Source organism: Micromys minutus, assembly GCF_963924665.1.
Source record: "Micromys minutus genome assembly, chromosome: 17".
In the NCBI taxonomy this organism is placed as follows: domain Eukaryota; kingdom Metazoa; phylum Chordata; class Mammalia; order Rodentia; family Muridae; genus Micromys; species Micromys minutus.
The window spans coordinates 38,018,782-38,033,862 of NC_137952.1; the positions used below are offsets into that span (position 1 = coordinate 38,018,782).

Here is a 15,081-nt window from a genome sequence, read left to right on the forward strand (position 1 = left end):
AGTCAGTCTTCAGGGCAGGTGGGCCTTGGAACTCCAGTTCTTTGTCTCCCAAGTGCTAAGATACCAGGTGTGAGCCACCGCATTGCTCCTCTAGAGGATTCTGTGTTATGTGCACACAGGTGGGCGGGCAGGGAATCAGTGGGCATCAAGGACACTCTCTTCTAAGAGCTATTGGCCACAGTAAGAGTTCCCTGAGAGCCATTCCTGGAAGGTGCGTATGACGTTTTGTTTCTCCTTTTCAGGCACAAACTTGGGTGACTTGGCAGTAAGAATGAAAGTGTTGTCCAAAGTTCTCATAAGGGTTGGGGCAGCCAAGGAGGCCAGTGTTCTCTGCTCAATGTTGATTGGCTGGCTGGCCACCTGGGGGAGGGGAAGCAGTCCCATTTATGATTCTTGTGAGCTGTTCAGAGTTTGGAGTAGAAACAGAAGATGGGGAGGTAGGTAGCCCAGTCCCTGAGGAGGCTGACAACTAAGAACTTGCAGGGAGGCACAGGGTGGCAAAGGCCAGATGGGAAGCTTGCCAGGTGGACAGGAAGGAGAGGCTAGGCTGTGTGGGATAATAAACTTGAAGAGATGGGGAGGACATGCTGGGCAGGGCACCTGTGTTGTATGCAGGCAGGCAGGCCGGAACTGAGTGTGTCGATGGACATGGTTCAGCATGGCATTGGTGGCCACGTCCCTGTCAGTAGTGAGAGCAGGGTCCAGAATCAGCTCTGAGGACACCACTTGCTAGGAGGTGAGGAGACATGAGGTGGTGCCTGGTGCCCTTGGGAATACAGGTGTGGCGGAGATGGAGGTGAGTGGGAGGAGCATCCTTGGTGGTGGCCTTATTCTGGTCCTCTCAACTCCTGGCAGACCTTGACCTGGCCCTGTTCTTCACCTCAACTCACAGTTGAGGAACATCTAGAGACAGGAAAGGCGGCTCCTTGCTTTAGCCCTGCCTAGTCTCTCTTTGGAGCTCCCTACTGTGCCAGGGTGGGGGGGGGGTTCAGTTTCTTCTCAAATGGCTGCTTTCCTTCTCAGCTATTGGCTACTAATAGATTCTGGGAGAGAGGGAGAGTGCTGTGGTCACTCATTCCCACTGCTGAGTGCACCAGGCTCCCGCAGATAGCTCTGAACCCATGGTCACCCCAGAGGGTCCTGGTCACACCACAGCGGGTCACAAAGCAAGATGAGCAGGCATGGATGTGAGGGAGTGTTTCTGGGGAGAAGAGAGCCACTGGTACTGCACTACATACGTGTGCAGCATGGGCTAAAAACAAATGAATAACATTAATGCATGCCTGCCTCTTTCAGAGACGCCAGGCAACTGTTTTCTTCCAGCTGAAGCATGAGGCTGTTTCCTCTTTGTAGACATATTCATGTTACTGGGCCGTTTTTAGTAACTGGTGGTTTAATTAGAAACATTCCAAGAAAGGGAAGGCGTGCAACTAAGGAAGACATACTTACTTTTGGGGTGAGGGGTAATACTACTGTCTTTAGACTGTGTCCGATGGTTATTGCTACAGAACAAGCCACCCCAGATATAACCACTTACAAGGTCTGTCTACTTATTCAGTCTGTGGGATGGAAGTGTGGGCAGGACTCAGGTAGGTGAATTTTCTGGCTTTACCTTGATTCCTGTGTGTGGCAGGGTCACTTGGAAGTGTCACTCAAGTTGGTTAAGATCTCTAAGGTGGCCTTACCCTCTTGTCTGGTAGGAAGTGTAGGCTTTGGTCTGGGCTCATATTCCTAGCAAGGTGAGTCTCTGTTCTTTTCCAAAGTTGCTATTTTAAAGCACTGGCTAGTTTTATGTCAGCCCTACACAAGCTGGAGTCATTGTAGAAGAGGGGACATCAGTTTTGAAACTACCCCGCCCCAGCTGGGCCCGTGGTACATCTTGATTGATGTTGATGTGGAAGGGCTCAGCTCACTGGAGGTGACATCCCCCTGTGCAGGTGGTCTTGGGTGCTATGAGAAAGCAGGCTGAGTAAGCATGGGGAGCGAACCAGTAAGCAGCACCCCTCCATGGCCTCTGTATCAGCTCCTGCCTCCAGGTTCCTGCCCTGTTTGGGTTCCTGTCTGACTTCCCTCAGTGGTAGAATATGAGCTAGGAGTGTAAGCTGAAGCCAGCACTTTCCTTCCAGAGTTGTTTATGGTCATGGTGTTTTATATCAACAATAGAAAGACTAATAACTAAGTCAGGCCCCTTGAGCTCCAGGCTCTGAGGCTGCAAATATAACTTTTACCACATTCTGCTAGTCAGGGCAAGTCACGTGTCTAATCCAAATTCAGGTGGTAGACCCTGCCTCCCAGTGGAAGGCATGACACAGTTATTTCTGCCCAGGGGCATGTACGTAAGGTAAGAGAAATTATTGTGAAATTGACAGGAAGTTTACCATCTTGAGCCTGGCCTGCAAAAACAAACACTACAGATTGTTTCACTGCACTATTTTAACCTCTCTGGAAGCTAGGCAGGGAAAGCTGACACTCAGCTTTGTGATATCTGAAGAAGAAACTGAGGCTCAGGACAGAGGCAGTTACCTCAGATCTGCTACCATTGCTGTTCTTGCTAGGGAAAAGGATGGATTCCTAGGCCCCTTACCTCTTGAATACAGGAGTATTACTTAGTGCTCCTTGACAGAGTCTCCCTGGAGATTGGGATTATATTCTTCCATCCTGGGAAAATGTTCTGTATTGGAGTTGTCCTCTGTTCTGTCCTAGAAGTGTTGGAAGGGGGCATCTTGTGTTGGGAGGAGGGCTTGAACTGTAGAGTTAAGCTAAGGTGCTAGAATAATGGTAGAGGATATCCTCAGTATTCCTCTTGAGTAGAAGGGAGTCGAGGGTCTGGCATGTACTGTTCTTAGAAAAGGTTAGACTAGAAAAGGAGAAGCTTCTAACTGATGTCTCGAAGTGACTCTGGGGCACATCCAAGAGTCACTCTGGCCAGTGCTTCTCCCTGATGGTCATTTCATTGGCTGTCAGGGGTTTCTCTGTGGGCTTTGGCTGTTCCTCAGAAAGGAACCTGTTGGGTGGGGCCCTCTTAGAGTAGGAAGGGAGGCAGTCCTGTCCTTCTCTAAAGAAACCTCTGCCTCTCTAAGGGTCTGTTGTCACCACCAGGACACGCCACCTTTGAGCTGGGAGCCACCTGGATCCATGGATCACATGGGAATCCTATCTATCAACTAGCAGAAGCCAATGGCCTTTTGGAAGAGACAACAGATGGGGAGCGCAGTGTGGGCCGCATCAGCCTCTACTCCAAGAATGGAGTGGCCTGCTACCTTACCAACCGAGGCCGCCGCATCCCCAAGGATGTGGTTGAGGAATTCAGCGATTTATACAACGAGGTAAGCGGAACATCAGTGTGGGGACACCATGAGTGTGCCGAGTTAGGCAAGACTCTAATAGATTTTCTCAAAAAGGCCTTGAATGTCATTTGCTAGACTCTACTAAGTGTTTGGGTTGTGGTAATTGTTGCCACTGTTTTTAAAAAATAGATACTCAGTATTTTAGAAAGCCTTCTAGTTGTTCCTAGTTTAGAGCAGTAGAACTGATTTTTGTGCATTGATCTCAATTCTCTGGTGATTATTTTGGTTAATTTGTTAATTTAGTTAATTCGTTTCGTTAATTCATTTATTTAGTTAATAACATATCTCTTAGCATTCTAGTAATATTTTTGTTATTATGAGTAACCAGCGTCGTTCAGGAGACCCTTTTGTACTGATCGGGCCGTTTCAGACCTGCACCGTCCAGTTAAGGTAGCTTCTAGCCGCTTGTGGTTTTTGAGTAGTTGAAATGTAGCTAGTGGAACCATGCAGGAAGAACATTAAACTCCGAATCTCAACAGGTATGTAGTGGTTACTCTAGGGAGAGTCCAGCCTCAGAGTACTTATTGTATTGGTTAGCATCGCAATCTATTTTAGATAGAAATAGCAGTTCTGCACATCACTGAAGCAGCCGTGCTTGGGGAGAATCATCAGTGTCCTTAGCATCTCTCAGTCGCGCTGTAAGTTGCACTGAGGAAGCAGGTAAAGAACAACAGGTCTCGGTGTTGTAATGACCCCACCCCATGTCAGGAAACAGATGGCTAAGCACTCACTGTGCAATTCCCAGTGTCCTGCTTTGTGACGGTCCCTGGTCCGTGGAAGATGTGCACACTCTGTGTCATGTATGGACCAACAAGTTATGTGAGTGCTGTTCCATGTTTCTACTCATAGATGGTAGCCTGTGTTCTTCAAAGTAGACTTTACTGGCCTACACACTGACTCCTGGCCATTGTAAGTGCTTTAAGCATGAATACTTATGTTTTTATTTTTTATTATTTTTTAGATAGGCCTCATTTACTTTCTCCTGGCCTTTAATTTGCTATGTAGCCAAGGCTGGCCTTGATGTCCTGAATAATCCTCCTCCACTTCCAAGTACTGGGATTACAGATGTGTGTCACCATTTTAAGTACTGGAATTACAGATCTGTGCCACCATTCTAAGTACTGGGATTACAGATGTGTGCCACCATTCTAAGTACTGGGATTACAGATGTGTGCCACCATGCCTGGCTAGATGGTTGCTTCCTGAGAATGACCCTCAGTGGCTGTGACTTGTTCTATTTCCCATTGGTCAGTTTTATTTCTGAAAGTGAAGAGAGGGGGGCTGTGGGAAATAAAATGAACAAGCTAGTTGTCATGGCAGTGCTGCTTGGTGTCTGAAGGAAGAAATATAGGTCAGGATTTCCTTGTGGCTTTTAGTCAACGCTGGCGACCATTCTAAGTTGCCAGGTGTGAATTTGAAGCTCACCGTTGCAGCTGGAACAGCTGGTAAGTGAACCCTCTGGATCTGCCTGCTGTAGCTGCTCAGGGCTGGGTTTGTGGGTATGTTCTAGGGATCCGAACTCAGGTCCTCCTGCTTGAGCAGGACGTCCTTTACTTGCTAAGCCATTTCCCCTGCTTTGTTTGTTTGTTTTCCTTCAGTGCTGATTGAGCCCAGGGTCTTGTCTGTACTAGGCAAGTGCTGTTCAGCTGAGCTGTGTTCTCAGCCTTAGATAGAGACCATTGAAGAGACCTTAAGCTATAGGGCCTCTCGGACCCCCCAATTTTCTAATCTGTAAAATGTACATGGCTGGGTCTGCTTCCTAGCGTTACAAGGATTGTAATCTGTTGAGGTAAATATTAAAAAAGTAGAAAGCTTTTATCCTACGCTTTGCTGGCTCCTTCAGGGCCACCTGGCACTATGGGGATTTCTATCTTGGCACTCTATGCCACCTCTATTAACTCAGGTGCGGTTCACTCCACCACCCCTGTTGCTTCTGTCTAGGAGGGGCACAACTGCCCCAGTGTGTTTCTTTCTTTCACCACCTGGAACAAACATGACTCCACATCCATTAACTTATCAGACAGGTTTATATATTAAATTCTCAATCCACAAACCCTCTACACAATAAGCTTACAACCAATGAACAAAGATACAAACTGCTCATCTATATGAGATAAATAGATCCATAGAAACCCTTAGAAATAACAACCATATCAAACTAAAGATACGCTGAGAAAAACATACACATCCACTTCCAACCTTTTCCTCCCGAATCTCTACCTACTGCCTCCTGCTTTTCCTCTTCTCCAGCTTCTTTCCCCCATCTACCTCTCTACTGTCCAATCATGTATCACCTTAACATAAACTTACAGCAATCCCAACGAAAAGAATTAAGAATTGGTGTAGTGGTCATAGGCACGTGCCCCACGCTCTGCTTTCATGTATGGGAGGAGACTGTACCCACATGATAGTCCTAATTGGTGATGGCTACATTTGTTACTAGGAACCTATGGTCTTCAATGATGTGAGCCGAATACTGGTTACTATGTTGCTTATCTTTGAGGGGAAAACCAGGGAGAAGGAAAGTCCAGGGAGGAGAAGGAGAGTCTCCAGCTTGAGTTCTTGGCTGAGATCCTGTAGGAGGAATTTGCTGAGGCTCCAGATACTGCTGGCCACCCAGCATCTTGTGATTGTAGGTCACACGCTAACAGCTCCACTCATGTTCTTCTCTATAATTTGTGCTGCAGAGGGATCTTCGCTTCATATGCTGGGCTCATGTGGAGGCTTCTGTCCTGTGGAACAGAGGGGATGGAGTGTGGTACTCTAGCTGCCCTCACTGTAGCCCCACCCCATTGCTTTTCCTGGGGCAGCCGCTCAGAGAAGACATTTTCCCATGGATGCGTGCTGACCGACTCTTTTCAAGGAGGGAGATAACCACTAATCAGCCTGGCCACAAGTGATCCGCCACAGACGCTCTCTGCTATAGTCCCGGAAGTGACAGCAGTGGGTGGGGCTCATGCTGCCTCCATTCTCCCTGGGCTTCAGGGCCTCAGCATGGTAGCTAGCCTTCCTGCCCTGCACCTGCCTCCCTTCCGAAGGCATTCATTTCTTAGAGCACTCTGCATGTTGCTTCCTCCCCAAACCAACCCATTTCAAGTTTCTTGACTGCCTTGCCCTTCATCTCTGTGTGGTTCCTTCTGTTTGTAGCCCTTTTTTCTCCCTGTTTTTGCCAGGGTTGCTGTATCCTAATGAGTCAGACTGAGGTCTTGGTTGACCTCAGCACACCTGCTTTCTTTCCGGTCACAGTGTATTGTGTAGATATTAACTTAGAATGTCTCATCAACTGGAGTATGGGCAAGGCTTGGGACTTTCTCTCGTTTACTAGATGATGGGTGTGGAGAAGAGTAGACCTTAGACCTGTTCAGTGTTTGGTGGTAGGGTGGGAGGATTATGGGAGGGGCTGCCAGACGAGGAAGAAGGACTCTGTTTCAAGGGACTGATGGTCACTGCAGATAAGGAGTAGGTTGGTATTGTGACTGAAGAGAGCTTGCCAAGTGGTTTCTGTTTCTTGGCCTGCTGGGACCTCCCAGAGATGCTTTCTTTCCTTCAACGTACTTCACGTCAAATGAAGGGGCTCTGTATGGATCTGAGTAGTAGAAAGCGTATATCTATAGGGGATGAGCTTTCTGCATGTGGTTCTTGGAAAAGGTGAATGTATACAGATCAAATTCTCCAAAGGAATGGGAGAAGGGCTTGCAGTCTTATGCAGAGCCCACAAAGAGGATTCTCTAAGTCCCAGATGCTTGTAGTTTGTTCAGAAAGGATCCCCAAAGAAATCTTTAGGTCCATCACGTCTCTCTTACAGGCTTGGAGGTGAGGAGCTGGCTGAGTATGTCAGGTACCCTGCTCAACTTTATGCAGAAGCCACATCTGCACCAGGGATACCAGGGGACAGGTGGCTTTCCAGTTGTGCTCTCTGTGATTAGAGGGCTCAGTCTTTTGGGTCTCTTTGTCAGGTCTATAACTTGACCCAGGAGTTCTTCCGGAATGGTAAACCAGTCAATGTTGAGAGTCAGAACAGCGTCGGGGTATTTACCCGGGAGAAGGTGCGGAATCGCATCAAGGATGACCCTGATGACACAGAGGCCACCAAGCGCCTGAAGCTCGCCATGATCCAGCAGTACCTGAAGGTATCTTTGCCATAGTGTCTGCATGCCAGAGGGGGGGAAAAAAAAACCACATTCGGTGGGGGAGTCTGGGTCCAAAGTACAGAGCTGCTCAGAGCTCTTGTTGCTTACACGACCTAGCCCTGCCTCACCTGGCTTCTCTCTGGGTCTTCCCACAGGTGGAGAGCTGTGAAAGCAGCTCTCACAGCATAGATGAAGTGTCCCTGAGCGCCTTTGGAGAGTGGACGGAGATCCCTGGCGCTCATCACATCATCCCCTCGGGCTTCATGCGGGTTGTGGAGCTGCTGGCTGAGGGCATTCCCCCACATGTCATCCAGCTGGGGAAACCCGTCCGTTGCATCCACTGGGACCAGGCCTCGGCTCGCCCCCGGGGTCCTGAGATCGAGCCCCGTGGTGAGGGTGACCACAATCACGACACTGGGGAGGGTGGCCAGAGTGGAGAGAATCCCCAGCAGGGGAGGTGGGGCGAGGATGAGCAGTGGCCTGTAGTCGTGGAGTGCGAGGATTGTGAGGTGATCCCAGCGGACCACGTGATTGTGACCGTTTCACTGGGCGTGCTCAAGAGGCAGTACACCAGTTTCTTTAGGCCATGCCTGCCTACGGAGAAGGTGGCTGCCATCCACCGCCTGGGCATCGGTACCACTGACAAGATCTTCCTTGAATTCGAAGAGCCCTTTTGGGGCCCTGAGTGCAACAGCCTGCAGTTTGTGTGGGAGGATGAGGCAGAGAGCTGTACCCTCACCTACCCACCTGAGCTCTGGTACCGCAAGATCTGTGGTTTCGATGTCCTTTACCCACCAGAGCGCTATGGCCATGTTCTGAGTGGCTGGATCTGTGGGGAGGAGGCTCTCGTCATGGAGAGGTGTGATGACGAGGCTGTTGCTGAGATCTGCACAGAGATGCTTCGACAGTTCACAGGTGGGCCCGTGTCCGTGCGACTCACTGAGGCTTTGGCATCCCGTGTTCATGTGACTCACTGGGGCTTGGGGCCAGTGTCCATGCGGCTCACTGGGGCTTGGTGACTTTTTCAAGTCCCAGGTCTGTAGCAGTTTAACCCTTTCCCCATTGTGGCACTTAGGTGGCTGTGCCTACTGGGAGAGCCACTGCAGAGAACCGTGTTTAGCCTCTGTCTCCTCAGTTGCTGGCACACTGAGTCATTTTGTAGTTTGAATGACTCTAAACTGCTTGCTCTTTCCACTAAGGCTTCATGGTATAAAGGGCTCAAGTGTCCCCATCACGATAGCTGCTCATTTCCTGTTACCTAGCATCTTATTCAGAGGTAGAACTGTTTTACTCTTTTTAAGATTGGGTTTCATTGTGTAGCCCAGGCTGGCCTGGAACTGACTAAGTTATAGCGACTTCCTTTGAACTCAATATCCTCCTGCCTCATTCAGCCTGCTGAGTGCTGGGGCTACAAGCATATGCTGTCATACCCAGCATCTTTGACTCTTTTAATTGGCTATTTTCTGCCCACAGTTTCGGGAGAACTTCTCAGGAGCCCATGAGAATAGAAAGAGAAGCGTGATTATTTGAACTTGTTTTGAATACTGCCTGGAATCAATCCCAGGGCCCCATGAGGGTTAACCTTGAGATCTACCATTGAGGGCACCCACCCATCCCCAGTCATTCAAAGTAGAAAATCAAGGCCTTGAGACGTATAATGTTTTTTCTTTTTTTTTTTTCTGGGGATCACTAGGAAGTGGTGGATAGGAATACAGCTTGAGCCCAGCCTTTCTCATTTCTCCCAATCTTTTATGCTTACCTCCCGCTGCTTGTGTGTTTTGGGGTACCCTTCCTGTATAGCTATTTCTTATGCTCCCTTTTTTGGTTCTTTTGATTCCTCAACAGGGAACCCCAATATACCAAAACCTAGGCGAATCCTGCGCTCAGCCTGGGGCAGCAATCCATACTTCCGGGGTTCCTATTCATACACACAGGTGGGCTCGAGTGGGGCAGATGTGGAGAAGCTGGCCAAGCCCCTGCCCTACACTGAGAGCTCCAAGACAGCGGTGAGTAGGTTATAAATGCTGAGGAGAGGCCTTGGAGGGAGTATTTTGCATGTGTCTGGTTTAGGGAGGAGGGCTGGGGTAGTAGTGTTCACTATGGGTACCATAGTGAGGAATAATGGGGGTGACTCCCATGGTGAAAGAAAAAAAAAAAAAAAAACCAAGACAACAAACACTTAACATCTGGAAGAAAAAAAAAAGATAGAATCACTTAGAATTAAAAAAGTAGAATTAGTATTTTCGTGAGTCTCTGAAGCTCTCATGAGTGATTGCTTGCTGTGCTGGACAATAAGCTTTCAGCTACAGCTAGAGTGAATGAATTAAACAATTAAAATCAACAAGTTAACAAAATAAAACAAATTAAAATCCTTGGTTGCACTACTTACATTTCAAGTTCAAAAGCCACACGTGCCTAATGGCTGACATTGGGTCATGAAGTACAGATAATCCATTGGGAGGCAGCAGTGGGTCCCTTGTATGTTTTAGAGAATAAATTTGAGAGACTAAGGTTGTATCTTAACTGGTAAAGTACTTGCCTGATATGTCTGAAGCCCTGGGTGTGATGTCCAGCACCTCAGAAAACCTGCAAAGTGGTGCCACACCTGTGATTGTACCATTGGGATGTCGAAGGTAGAGAACCAGGAGTTCAGACTTATCCTTGGCCACATAAAGAGAGACCCAGACACTTGTCTTAACGCAAAGAAAATCCTGAGAATACCGCCCTGCCCCACACTAGGTTAACTGTGCTCTAAGAAGAAAATAAATCTGAGGCCAGCAAGATGGCTTGGTGGGTAGGGGGCTCACTGCCAACCCTGACAGCTGACCTGGGTTCATCCCTAGGAACCATGCCAAAGATATCGAGTTATTGATTCCTACGAGTTGTCCTGATTTCTGTATGAACCTCATGGCGTGTGTGTGCACACACACACACACACACTTAAAAAAAACGGACAAGAAATATACCCCCATAGTAAATTTTGTTCAGTAACTGTGAACATACATTAAGTGTTAAAATGTAGCAATTATATTTAAAGTAATTCTTTGGAGTTATTCATGGAGATTTAGAGAGCGCATCCTCCTGGTTGTGGCAGAAGCAAAGCAAAGCAGAAATAATCCACAGAAATCCGGAGGACGGTGTGTGTGTGTGGGGGGACACAGATTAGCCCCCGGCTTTCATGTTCAGTAGTCACTTGGTCCAAGATGGTTGTAAGAACAGTGGCACGTACGTCTTTGCCTAATAGCAGGGAAAAAGTACGTGGACCAGAGAGGAGATTCCTTGGAGCTGGGACAGCAGTACACCTTAAAGCGTATTGGCTAGAATTTAGTCACACGATGACACATGGCTAACAGGCTGAGCCGTTGTCATTTTTATCTCAATAACTTTGGAGTGGTGGTTCAGTTTTAATTCCAGCCCTCGAGAGGCAGAGGCAGGTGGATCTCCGCAAGTTCCAGGCCAGGCAGGAGATATATATATATATTGAGACCCTGACTGAAAACAAACAACCAGACAGAAAGAACTAGGGCCTGATTAAGAGGGGAGGAGAGCAGGGATGAGTGTGGGAGTGGGCAGCCTGTGCTGGGTCACAGCCCATCCCTCCTTCCTAGTGCCTGTACTGGTAGGTGCAGCTTCCCTGGAAGCTGGTAAGGGATACATGTCTTCAGTCTGGAGTTGGTGGATCCAACACTGCGTTTTTGGAGAAAGTCCACACTCAAGTTGGATAGGCAAGAAAACTGAACCAACCTTGGATTCACTAGGACACCTGCTTTCTTGAGATTGAGCGCTGGCTAGACCAGTTTCCCTGTCTGCAGAGGTGGTGACCTTCCCCTCTGGCTAAATTCCTTTTGCCTGTTGACTCAACCGGCATCCTTTGAGAAGTTTCTGTCCTCTGGGAAGCTTTGTGGGATTTCCCAGCCATTGAACCTCTCTTCACCCAAACACCCATCATCACATACGACACTGTTTAGTAACTGGGTTTCGTGTCTGGCTTCCCCACCAGCATGGAAGCTCCACAAAGCAGCAGCCTGGTCACCTTTTATCATCCAAGTGCCCAGAACAATCCCTGGACCCTAGTAGGGGCTCCATAAAGGTTTGTTAAATTACCACCCAACTTTGTTTACATTCTTCTAAGTGCTTACATGCATAGTTTCATTTAATCTCTGCAGCTGGCCTTAGAAGCAGGTGGTATAAATCTCTTTCTCTGATAAGAAAATAAAAGGCTGAGGAGGGTAGACTGTTATTAAGAGGTGAATGGATCCTTTGGGACTCTAGAGCCAGGACTTCTAACAGCCTTGGGACAGAAGGAATGGAGGCATGGGTGTATGGGGAAGGGAAGGTGGCCAGGTGGGTGGGTAACCCTTCACCCCATGGAAACAGCAATACCTGTTCACTCATGTCTGCCTTGTAGGAGTTAGGGGTTCCGGGGCTGACAGGGAGCCACTGCCTCTGCTGTTTCCCGCCCTCACGCCCCCTTCTTTCCACTCAGCCCATGCAGGTGCTGTTCTCCGGTGAGGCCACACACCGCAAGTACTACTCCACCACCCACGGTGCTCTGCTCTCTGGCCAGCGTGAGGCTGCTCGTCTCATCGAGATGTACCGAGACCTCTTCCAGCAGGGGCCCTGAAAGGTGTCCTCACTGCCAAATGTGTTCCTTAAAGAACCACTAACTCGTGACTGCTGGTCCTCGTCCCTTGTCCCCGTGCTCTACATTTCCTCATTGTCTGTAGAATGGGATTTACCTTCTGTAGTGGCCACCGGGCTGACACCAGACCTGGCTCTATAGCTTTTCTTTTTCTCCAGGCTGGGGAATGACCAGGTGGGATTCTGCTTCCTGCTTTCCTCCCCTCTCCATGTTATTGCAAGTGCCTTCAATACTTTGCATTTTGGGATAATAAATGAAGTGACCCTTCCCATGAGCCTTTGCTTCTCTCCTCAGTTCAAAGCCTCTGTGTATGTTTGTTCATTCACATCTCTGACTAGGGGTTGGTGCAAGGAGTTGCATTTTTTGGAGCTTGGTTGGATGGCATGCAGGCCTTGTGGAATGAAGGTGAATTCTGTAGAAGGATACCCCAATTGTGACTATACCAGGGTGTAATGAGTTTATTGCTGGATACAGGGCAGTGAGTCTTTTTAAACTAACAGTATGTGTCGAATGTCTTCTATAACAGAACTTAAACAATATACTGTGGGTTCTTTGGTCATGCCAGCCTAGCCCAGGCTACTTTGTGGGAAGCTGCCTTTAGCCTTATACTTTCTGTGACTTTGTTAGGAGGTTCTGACTCACTTTCACTGTTCCTGCTTTCTCGTAGTAGGACAGAGAAAAGCAGCCACAAGCTATAAAGTAGGAGGGAAGTAATTACCAGGTGTCAGAGTTGTAAAGAATCCCATGAAGATAAGGAGCCTCAAAATGTCTTTTTTGGTGACTGCATATTGGGGGTGGGAACAATCGAGTGTGTGGGGGGGCAGAGGAAGAACATTCTGCACCAACACCAGTCATATGCTAGCAGGGTATCAATCATAAATGATGGCTACATTGTTTCCTTTTGTTAATTAAACATTTATATATGTGGGTATGTATGTATGTATGTATATATGTGGACCATGTTTGCACCTGGTACCCACAGACCGGAAGAGGGTGAGGGATCCCTGGAACTGGAAGATGTTTGTGAGCTACCATGTGGGTGCTGGGAATAGAACCTGAGTCCTTTGGAAGAACAGCCAGTGCTTTTAACAGTCTAGGCATGGCTGGATGCCAGCCCTGGTCAGAAAGGATGATTCGTCTCTCTCCGGGTAAGTAAAGCTTTACTGTTAGTGTGCTTGTTTCACAGGTAGGCAGTGCAGTCTGCCCTGTGCCACAGTCCAGGCCTTCTGTTGTGCTGTGCTTGAGAAGATGAGGCTGGTATACCAAAATAATCTGAAGCCGTTGTTTTAGATAGAGGGCATAGGCACATCCTGTACCTGAAGTCTGTATGGCAGATCCTGCGCGCCTGCCAGCATTTAACTCCTGGTTCCTACCCAAGAGAAAGAAAAGCACAGATGTCCACTGAAACCATGAATTCCTAATTGCTAGAAACTGGAAAATGCCTAGGTGTACCCCAGACAGAAGGATAAACTAATGCATGTGTGTGAATATATAGAGTACTTCACAGTAGTAAAATAAGACAAAAGGCTGTTGACAATGAGGACTAGTCTCAGCAGTACAGAATGAACACAGACTAGTCTCAGCAGTACGGAATGAACACAGACTAGTCTCAGCAGTACAGAATCAAAGAATAAAGGCACAGGCTCTGGACTGGATGCTTTGTTTTCATTGAAAGTTCAAGAACCCATAAAGCTACAGTCTCAGCAGGGAGAGGGGAGATAGTTCCTGGGCGAGGTTATGTTTATATGTGGGTAAGAATGCATTGGGTTGTGTGCACTGAATTTCTGTACTTCATGTGTGCCTCCGTTTAGACAAGCTGTATTTGAAGGTTTCTTTCTTGGCCCTCCCAAACCCAAATATGGTCATGTTGCCCAGCTCAGAGAGAACCGACATCTTGAGAGCAGATGAAGGGAGGAAGGGCTTACATTACATTCTGTATCAGTCACGTTTCCATCACTGCGCTGAAAACACCACGGTCAGAGCAACTTGTAGAGGGAACTGTTTAATGGGCTCACACTCACAGAGGGATACGTGTGGTTGGTGGTGGTGGGAAGCAGTGGGCAGCAGGCGCGGCAGCTGGAGCAGAAGCTGAAGGCTCACATCTTAAGCTGCAAGCTGGAAGCAGAGAGGACTGGGAACAGTGTATAACTTTGGAACATTAAGCCCGGGTTGGGGTGGCTAGAGAGATGGTCCAGTGGTCCTTCTTCCAGAGGACCCCCAGTTCCATTTTCAGCACCTATATGGTGGCTCATGACCATCTGTGACAACTCCAGTTCTTGGGGATACAACACCCACCTCTGGCTTCTGCAGGCACTGCATGCACAGGGTATATAAAACACCCGTACACTTGAAATATACCACAAAGTTTGACCCCAGTGACAAACTTCCCTCAGTAAGGCCACACCGCCAAAGCCTCCACAAATAGCTCACCAACTGGGGACTCAATGCTTGAGACTGTAGATGACATTTCTCATTTGAACTGTCACATGGCCCACTGGTGGCTTGGTGACCTGTCACATGGCCCACTGGTGGCTTGGTGACCTGTCACATGACCCACTGGTGGCTTGGGGATGGGGACTGACTTTGAGCTCAGGTAATAGGTGGTTATTGCTTTTGGTCTTTGTGTCTGTAGCTATGTGAGAACAGTCAGGGTTTGAGCAGAGGAAACTGAAGTCTTAAAAGAGCTTAGGTGGGGCTGCCCTGGGCCACACAGCTTAGGGGAACTGCTGTCTCACGAGGGGGAAGAACAGCTGAAGAAGTCAAGGGTCCACTGGGAGATGAGGATGAAGACAGATGGGAGGGGGCTGTGGCTCTGCACAGAGTGCCGAAATGGCCAGCCCTCCAGGATGTTGCCTTCCATCAAAGCACTGTGTCCTGTGTGGGTGGCTCACAGTCCCCAAAACAGATCGGAGGCGGGTGGACAAGGAAGAGAAAAGCCTTTCAGAAGCAGACACTACTACCT

At 48.3% G+C, this 15,081-nt stretch overlaps 1 protein-coding gene across 2 annotated transcripts in view; it reads left to right on the plus strand.

Annotated features, from left to right (window-relative positions):
• SMOX (spermine oxidase) overlaps window positions 1–12,315 on the plus strand; it is a 32,845-nt gene extending 20,530 nt beyond the window's left edge. The window contains exons 3-8 of one of the 2 annotated variants that reach the window (XM_080930863.1): window positions 3,100–3,326; window positions 7,304–7,477; window positions 7,633–8,392; window positions 9,323–9,483; window positions 11,478–11,567; window positions 11,964–12,315. In XM_080930863.1, coding sequence (XP_080786989.1) covers window positions 3,100–3,326; window positions 7,304–7,477; window positions 7,633–8,392; window positions 9,323–9,483; window positions 11,478–11,567; window positions 11,964–12,101 — 1,550 coding nt within the window. In that variant the 3' untranslated portion in view covers window positions 12,102–12,315. The remainder of the gene's footprint in view (window positions 1–3,099; window positions 3,327–7,303; window positions 7,478–7,632; window positions 8,393–9,322; window positions 9,484–11,477; window positions 11,568–11,963) is intronic. The other variant, XM_080930862.1, reaches the window with a different exon arrangement.
• Window positions 12,316–15,081: the final 2,766 nt, after the last annotated feature.